Source organism: Vicia villosa, linkage group LG2, assembly GCF_029867415.1.
Source record: "Vicia villosa cultivar HV-30 ecotype Madison, WI linkage group LG2, Vvil1.0, whole genome shotgun sequence".
Lineage (NCBI taxonomy): Eukaryota > Viridiplantae > Streptophyta > Magnoliopsida > Fabales > Fabaceae > Vicia > Vicia villosa.
Window position 1 is genome coordinate 20,110,780 of NC_081181.1, and position 9,473 is coordinate 20,120,252.

The 9,473-nt window shown below is 46.6% G+C and overlaps 1 protein-coding gene across 1 annotated transcript; it reads left to right on the forward strand.

Annotated features, from left to right (window-relative positions):
- The first annotated feature begins 1,178 nt into the window (after positions 1 to 1,178).
- LOC131648685 (uncharacterized) lies at positions 1,179 to 2,783 on the forward strand. Its single transcript, XM_058918419.1, has one exon. It carries the CDS (start codon positions 1,179 to 1,181, stop codon positions 2,781 to 2,783), a length of 1,605 nt encoding a protein of 534 aa, XP_058774402.1.
- Positions 2,784 to 9,473: the final 6,690 nt, after the last annotated feature.

A 9,473-nucleotide genomic window follows, 5' to 3' on the forward strand; every position in this document is an offset into this window, starting at 1 on the left:
TACTCCACTCAAAGTAGATTCTCCTATTGGATAAGATCATATTGCAAATGAGTTGTAACCGCGCCTAAAGCATGGTATGAAATTCGATTTCAATGTTAAAAGTCCTCTACTAAGAAAAGAAACTAAAGTTAAAGATGACCCAAGTGAGGATATGTAAATTCTAAGAGCACTTTGACATAATTTATTTTTCAGTTCCAGAAGAACTAATCAAGTACTTGAAATATAAAATAAAGAGATCTCGATAAATTATGTCTAAAATGGAATACAATTGTTCTGGACCGGCCCAATCACTCCTATTGGGCCAATCCAGCCTTCGGCCCAAGGCACCCTGGACACGCGCACGACAACCTCCTCCGGTCCGCTCCGGGCAAACACCAGACATAACCGAGCACGAGAGAGCCTCGTGCCCGGTAGCAGCCAGCCCACGCGTCGTCTAGATTCACGCCTTGCAAAGCGGAGCCAATTTCGCTTGGGACAAGTGACAACCCTATAAATAGCCCTCTAACCCCAGAGGGCAAGGTAATCTTTTTCTTACCCCCAAAACCTCTCACTTTGTTGTACCTTGTTGAACACATACTTACTTTGGCATCGGAGTGCCTTGCAGGTACAACCATTTTTTCCCCTCTCAACCGTCCCGGATTCCAAGCCTTCTTTGTTGCTGGCCATCTAATCTGCTCGGTAAAATTAGTTGCGCCGTCTGTGGGAAACCTTCAGCTCCCCCGTTTCTCTTCTTGCAGTTCTTGATCCGTTCTTGCCTCCTGCAAGAACCCAGAAATCAAAGCTCTAACTCAACCATCATCCATGGCTGGCAATAACGAAGACTCCTCTTCTCTGGACGCTACAATACTCAACAAGAAAGATATCTCCGTCGTCATTCCTCCTCCAAGAAGCACCGTCCCTCGGGACAGCGCAACAGCGTCTCCTTCCCCGAAGGATTTCAAGATGATGCCCTCCATCATCTTGGGAACACCAGTGGCAAAGACAACCACGAAGAGGTTCTCGAAAACCCTTTCTCTTCCAAAGGTCAAGCTCCCCAGAACCAGACCATGACAGCCGTTCTGGCCGCCCTTGCGCGGACAAACGCACTTATTCAGCAGCAGAACGACAGGATCGGGGCACTTGAGCGGAAGTGCCGCTCGAAGACTCTTCCCGGTCACAAATTTCGCTCCTAGTGCGACATGGTCCCCAAGAAACGCCCTCGTTCACCCTCCCCTAGGGAGAACACGGGCCCCGCTTCCAAGAAAGGGTCAAGCAATCACCGCTCCCGACACCGCTCACATTCCCCTCGACCAAAAATAAGATCCAGGTCACCCCCTGCGAAGCACGATGATAACCGCAGGCGACACAGGCGGAGTCGCAGCCGGTCCTCCACCCCTTCCGCCAGCGACGAAGAAGAGGAGCGTCGGGGCCCTCTGTCCCACGCAATCTTGGAAGCACCACTGCCGGCCGGTCTTGAAAAACCCCCGCCACTAGGTACATATGACGGGACCACCGACCCAGAAGAGCACATCGAAAACATCGACGCCCTCCTTGATTACAGAGGGGTGCCGGGCGCAATCAAGTGCCGTTTATTCCCGACCACTCTGCGCAAAGGGGCCAAGACGTGGTACAAGAGTTTACCCGATGAATCCATCACTTCATGGAAAGTGCTCAGGAAACTCTTCTCCAGACACTTCACGGTCTCCCGAAGACATACAAAGTCCGAAGCCTCCTTAGAGGCCATCATCCAAGGAAAAGACGAATCCCTCTGGGCCTACATAGAAAGGTTCAACAAAGAGGTCGTGCAAGTGTCCACAACCGCCCACATGAAGAAGTTCTTACTCGAGCGGGGCCTCTGGCCACGCTCAGACTTCGCCAAAGCCGTCGGGATCGAGACGCCCGCCACTCTGGACGAATTCTTCCTCAAGGCCCAAGCATACATACAATACGAGGAAAAAGAGGCGGCTTACGCAGTCCGCAACTCAAGACAGGAAGAGAATACTAAAGGTGCCCGGCAAGACGACTCTCGCCGAGGAACCGATAACAAGAAAGAGGATAAAGGTCTAGACCCAAAAGACTACAAAGCACCGGCAGGGAAGTTTTGGGAGTACACCATGCTGAACGCATCCCGAGAACACATTTTGAACGAATGCGCGAATGCAGAATTCCAAACGGGAAAAGTCCGCTTCCCGAAGTCCATGCCTGCACGGCCAAACGTGGATAAATCAAAGTTCTGCCAGTTCCACGAAGGCCACGGGCATAACACAGCAGATTGCATCCACCTGAAGGACGAAATAAAAATATTAATCCGAGAAGGACACCTGAAGCAATACGCGAAGAAGCAAGAGGCCACCAAAGAAGCCAAATCGATCACCGAGGAAAAGCCGGCGGAAGATACGCCCGCCATGCAAGTGGCCATGAGTATCACCCGACCAGAGGACTTTTACCTCCCCGATTGGGCCCGGGTGTCTTCCATTCCCTCTCCTCACAGCCCATGGGAAATTTTCCCTTCCGCCATGGTCATATCTGGGGGAGGATTCACCAAACTCACCGTCGGATCCGTGAAACAGAAATTCGACGAGCTAATTTCAGCTAGTTCGAGCAAATCCGCTACTCTCGACCTCGCCAAGGGCGGCTCATCTTCCATATCTTTCTACAAAGAGGAACTGCCCGGCGGAGCACCCAACGTGACCATCCCCCTCCTCATCCGGGCTCGAATGGCCAACTTTGACGTGCGTCGCATTCTGGTCGATCAAGGGAGTTCGGTAGACATTATGTACTCCCAGTTATTCAAAACGCTGTAACTAAACGACAGCCACCTCACCCCCTACGTAGGATCAGACCTACAAGGTTTCAACGGCACTGTGACAAAACCATGGGGGTTCGTTGAGCTTATCGTTTCAATTGGGTCGGCGGAAACCGCAAGGGCCGTCAAAGTCCAATTCCTGGTCATCGACTGCCCCTCGATCTACCAATGCATCTTGGGGCGTCCGACGCTGGCCGAACTGATCACAGTCCCCTCAACCGTGCATCTCAAACTCAAATACTACACGGCCAAAGGACAAGTTGCAACGCTCAACGGCGACATCGAAGCGGCCAGAAGGTGTTTCGAAGCCTCCGCCAAAGGCCTCAGCTCCATAAAAGCATCTGCCCGGGACAAAGCAGCATCCAACGCAGGCATTGAGCCCAACAAATCTATGCCCCGCATTGACACTATCGACTTGGACAGTCGCTTCCATAAAGAATCGGAAAGAAAAACAGATGCGAAGACACCAGAGGAAGGTCTCCATCCAATCCCTGACGGGGACTACGAGCTGATAGCCCTCGGAGGCGACCCGACCGGAGGAGTTAAGATCGGTACAGACCTGCCCGAACTAGCCAGGAGGAAACTCAAGGCCTGCCTTAGAAGAACGCCGACCTCTTCGCATGGAGCGCGGTCGAGATGTCCGACTTCGACCCAGAAGTAGCATGCCACCACTTGACGATCGATCCCGCATGAAAAGCCGTCGCCCAGAGGAGAAGAAAGCAATCCCCGGAGAAAACGGCTGCGGCCGAACTAGCTGTTAAGGACCTCTTAGAGGCCAAATTCATATCGGAAGCCAAGTACACTACTTGGCTCTCCAATGTTGTACTTGTAAAGAAATCTAATGGAAAATAGCGCATGTGCATTGACCATACCGACCATAATAGGGCTTGTCCTAAAGACGCTTACCCTCTGCCTAGCATAGACAAATTAGTCGATAATTCCGCAGGTTTCAAACTTTTATCATTTATAGACGTGTATTATGGGTACAACCAAATACCAATGTCTAAAACGGACAAAAAATACACAGCTTTCATGACCGAGTCGGGCAACTACTACTACAACGTAATGCCCTTCGGTCTGAAAAACGCCGGAGCTACATACCAACGAATGATGAACAAAGTGTTCCGGGCGGAGATCGGCGATATGCTCGAAGTCTATATGGAAGATATGATCGTCAAGTCCCAAGAGGAGACCGATCATGCCGTTCACCTCAAAAAGGTCTTCGAACAAGCCCGGAAGTGCAAAATGAGGTTTATTCCCGAAAAATGCACCTTCGGAGTCCGAGCAGGCAAATTCCTCGGTTTCTACCTAACGGAAAGAGGAGTCGAGGCAAACCCGAACAAATGCAGAGCCTTTTCATATTTCCTAACGCCAAACTTCAAGAAATCCATCCAATCCCTAAACGGCATGCTCACATCACTATCCAGATTCGTAGCCAAATCGGCCCAGCATGCCCTCCCACTTTTCAAACTCCTCCGTAAGGAAACAACTTTCGAGTGGACGGACGAATACGAACGCGCCCTTTCCCATCTCAAACAAGCCCTCTCATGCCCACCCGTGCTCTCGAGACCAGGGAAATCATTTATCTCTATCTTGTCGTCACGACCGAGGCCGTCAGCGGCGCCCTCATCAGAGAAATCCCGGAGGGCCAAAAGCCCATTTATTTCACGAGCAAAGCGCTCCAGGGCCCAGAAATCAGGTACCAGTAGATCGAGAAAGTCGCCCTCGCACTGATCACAACGGCCAGGAGGCTGAGGCACTACTTCTTGGCACACACCATAGTTGTGCGCACTGAACAACCCATAAAGCAGTTACTAGGGCGCCCCGGCATAGCCGGAAGGATGCTCCGCTGGTCCCTAGAACTCTCGGAATTCGACATAAAGTACGAGGGAAGAAAAGCACTTAAAGCACAGGTCCTAGCGTACTTCGTAGCCGAAATGGCCTTCCCCGACACAACGACATGTAGCACTCAGAAATGGACCTTGTACGTAGACGGGGCTTCCAGTTCGTCCAGAAGCGGAGCAGGCATCATTTTGGAAAACGGAGAAGGGACACTAATAGAAGTATCACTATCACTCTCTTTCCCGGCCTCTAACAACCAAGCGGAATACGAAGCGCTGCTCGCAGGACTACGTCTCGCCGACAACCTAGACGCCGAGGAGATCGAAGTATTCACCGATTCCCAACTGGTAGCTTCGCACGTTTCGGGTGAATACCAAGTCAAAAGCGATCATCTCGCCGAGTACCTAAACCTCGTGCGTGAAAAGATGGGCCGGTTCATAAGCGCCAAGGTAAAGCATATCCTGAGGGAACATAATTCTCGGGCAGACGTTCTATCAAAACTCGCCAGCACAAGGAAGAAAGGGGGCAATAAGTCCGTGATCCAAGAGATACTGCCCAGACCCAGCACCGAACCTCTGGTCGGGCTAACGCTCGTCAGCGCGATCGGAGACGCGTCTTGCTGGATGACCCCCGTGTACAACTATCCCGCGAGCGATCTCCTTGAAGGATAGAAAAACACTTAGAAAGGGGGGGTTTGAATAAGTGTAGTCTAAAAACTTGAACGATAAAAAAAATTTGCACAGTTATTTTTATCCTGGTTCGTTGTTAACTAAACTACTCCAGTCCACCCCTACGGAGTGATTTACCTCACCTGAGGATTTAATCCACTAATCGCAACATATTACAATGGTTTTCCACTTAGCCCACGACTAAGTCTTCTAGAGTATCCTGATCACAACCTGATCACTCTAGGAACAAATGCTTAGACACAAACTAAGACTTTCTTAGAGTATCCTGACCACCACGTGATCACTCTAATTACAACTGCTTAGACACAAGCTAAGACTTCCTAGAGTATCCTGATCAACACTTGATCACTCTAGTTACTTACAAATTAATGTAGTCAATTCTAAGAGTATTACAAATGCTTCTGAAAATCTATAATCACGACAGTGATATTTCTCTTAACGTTTAAGCTTAATCTCACTGATATATTACAACAGCAATGTAGTGAGCTTTGATGAAGATGAAGTTTCTGAGCTTTGATTTGAACAGTGTTTCAGCAAGTTAATATTCACAGAAATCGTCAAGTGTTGGTAACCTTGCTTCTCATCAGAACTTCATATTTATAGGCACTTGAGAAGATGACCGTTGGGAGCATTTAATGCTTTGCGTATTCCGTACAGCATTGCATTTAATGTTTCACGCTTTTGTCAACTACCTCGAGCCTTGTTCACGCTGTGTCTACTGACGTTGCCTTTAATAGCTTCCAACGTTCCTTTTGTCAGTCAGCGTAGCCTGCCACCTGTACTTTCTTCTGATCTGATGTTTGTGTATACAACGTTTGAATATCATCAGAGTCAAACAACTTGGTGCATAGCATCTTCTTGTCTTCTGACCTTGAAGTGCTTCTGAGCGTGATACCATGAGAACTTCAGTGCTTCTGCTTCTGATCTCAAGTCCTTCTGATGCTTCCATAGACCATGTTCTGATTCTGCTTGACCATCTTCTGATGTCTTGCCAGACCATGTTCTGATGTTGCATGCTGAACCTTCTGAGACAAAGCTTCTGAGCGCTGATTTGTGCATACTCTTTATATATATTTCCTGAAAGGGAAATTGCAATGTATTAGAGTACCACATTATCTCACACAAAATTCATATCCTTGTTATCATCAAAACTAAGAATATTGATCAGAACAAATCTTGTTCTAACAATCTCCCCCTTTTTGATGATGACAAAAACATATATAAATGATATGAGTTTGCGATCAGAAAGAGCAGACGGCTAAAGACAATTTACACAGCTATAGCATAAGCATGTGAATATGTCTCCCCCTGAGATTAACAATCTCCCCCTAAGATGAATAATCTCCCCCTGAAATTAATACTAGAAGAATTTTATAAATAAAAGACTTCCCTGAGTATTTCAGTAGAGACGTTCACAGTGCTTGATCTTCAGAACATTCATGACTTCTGATTTCTGCTTCCATAGGACAACTTCAGAACATTGAATTTCTTTAGATCTTCAGAACATTCACAGCTTCTGACTTTTGCTTCCATCGGACAGCTTCAGAACCTGAATTTCTTTGATCTTCAGAACATTCACAGCTTCTGACTTCTGCTTCCATCGGACAGCTTCAGAACTTGAATTTCTTTGATCTTCAGAACATTCATAGCTTCTGACTTCTGCTTCCATCGGACAGCTTCAGAACTTGAATTTCTTTAGATCTTCAGAACATTCACATATTCTTTAAACTCAGCATTGACTGAGCTTTGCTCATCCTGGTTCTTCTGAAGAACTTCCAGAGTCCTTGCAAGACGGGAAGGTTCATCAGAAGAAGCTTCACAGCTTCTATCCAACGGGATGGCATTGTGATCTGTAGCTTCCATTGATAGATCATTTGCAAGGATTTCCTCAACAGGAACTGATTTAGCAACATGATCTTCTACATCTGCTTCTTGCATAGAAGCATCTCCATACTCTACAGCAGGAACCTCAGAATCTCCATTCTCAAGTGCCTGAAGAATGGCAGCTAGATTCCTGGGGGCAGAAGGACCTTCAACTTCTGGTGGGTCAACAACTTCTGGAATGAACAAGCTTGGGTCTTTCTTAGAAGGGTTTTCCCTCAAAAAGTCAAAGAGAGTCTTGAAATCTCCGAGCAGAACAGGATATTGAGGTATCTAGACCACAATCTCCCTGCCAGGGTTAGCTTCCAATGCAGCAGCCAGTCTTGCTTCTTCCAATTCATCCACAAACTGCTTCTCTTCCAGGGTATATCTCCCTCCGAGACGAGCAAACCAGAAATCTTCATAACTTCTTAGAATTCCACGAGGCCGTGGAGCAGCTTCTACACAGGCTTCCTGAAGTTCTAAAAACAGAGCATCTGACTCTCTGCATAAGATCCTCCAGAACTTCCTCATAGCGACGTCATTCAGGCCAGAACTTTCAGCAATTCTGAGGGTGTCAAAGATACTTCTGAGATTCCTCTTTACCTTTTCAAAAATTACACCAATAGGGTAGACAAGGCGGGATTTTATTTTGGTTTTTGAAAAGCCAGGGTTGGGGATGAAATATGGTTGAGGTTCTCTATCCAGCCTATAAGAAGATTCTGCTTCATTGTCAGATTCTAACACAACTAGTTCAACTTCAGGACGAGGCTTTGGAGTGTAGTTGCAGTCACGGAGCAGTTGCTCATGTGATGCAGAGGTTGGAAGATCAGAACCACTATGATTGTTTTGAGAGGTGGAAGGAATGTGTTCAAAGTTGGCATGAGGATGAGGTTGAGAGATGGAGATATTTGAGTGAGATGGAAAGAGAGTTTGAAGAGGTGGTATATCCAAAACAGGATTGATGGTGGGTGGAGAAGAAGGAATGGTTACAGGAGAAGATGGAGGTGTAAGAACATGGACATTTATAGGTGATTCTGATGGGGCTTTTTCTGGTTCAAGGATAGGGGCAACCGCGATTGGTGCAACTTCTGAAATACCAGCAGGAGTAGAATCAGGTTCAGAAATACATATACCTTTGGATGCTTTCTGAACAGCTTTGACCACAGCCTCAGTCTTCTTCTGTTTCTCACTCTTCGGCTCTTCAACAATCTTTGTTTTGCCGCTAGAGATCTCTTTCCTTCTGATGCTCACCAGAACTTCCTGCTGATTCACAGCCTCTTGAATATCATTTTCTTCATCGGAGTCTTGGATAATCAGCTTCCTTTTTCTGGTTTTCTCCTTCTCAACAACTTCAACAATCTCAGCATTGTAATTTAACTTTTTCTTCTTCTTCTCAGCTTCCTTCTTATTCTTCTCAAAATCAACAGAAACAGCTTTAACAGCCTTCGCAATGATTTCTTCCGGAACTATTTCTTTCTCAGTGGTAGCAGGACCTTTTTGAACTACCTTCACCTGATTAACAGAAGGATGATCAAACTTCCTTTTGGTCCTTTCTTCCTTCTTGCGATTTACTTTAATAGGAGCACCTTTCTCTTGATCTTTAAGACTTTTATCCTCCTTTTGTGACTTCAGATACCTAGTTCTGACTTCTAGTACCTCACTATTGAAGAAGGTTTCAAATTCAGCTAGAACCGGTTCTCTTCTGATTCTTGTTCCAGCAAGAGGTTGGGGAGTCTTGATGATAGTCTTAATCACCTTCATCTTCTTTAAAGTGAACGCATTCAAGCAGGCCCCAGAGGTGACAGCAAGGTCTTTGATAATACCTTCAGTTTCCAGGTTCTCAACAATCTTGGAGTGAACCAGAAGATTTGTGATAATTCTACCAAAAGGAATGGTGGTACAACTTTTTTCTCTGAAGGCATTTCTGGAATCCTTCACAGCCTTCCACATATGGTTGAAGATAATGTAGATAGCATCAACCTTCTTCTTAGTGGCAATGCAATACAGAATGTATTTTTGCTCATTGCTGACGAAGTCGGAAGCATGTGTCCCTTTCCTGTGATAAAAACACCCAAGAAGAATCTTGGTCCAGATTTTGTAGAGGTGTCTCATGTCCTTGACATTCTTTGTTTCATTTACGTCTGTGTAGAGAGTAGATAAAACATCTTTCCAATTAGCCCTTTGATCGATTTCAAAAGCTCCCTCAGGGTTTCTCAGATCAAACATCATCCTTAGAATATTCTCAGTCACTACCACAAACTTTCCATGGACAAAAGACAAGATTGATTTGGGGG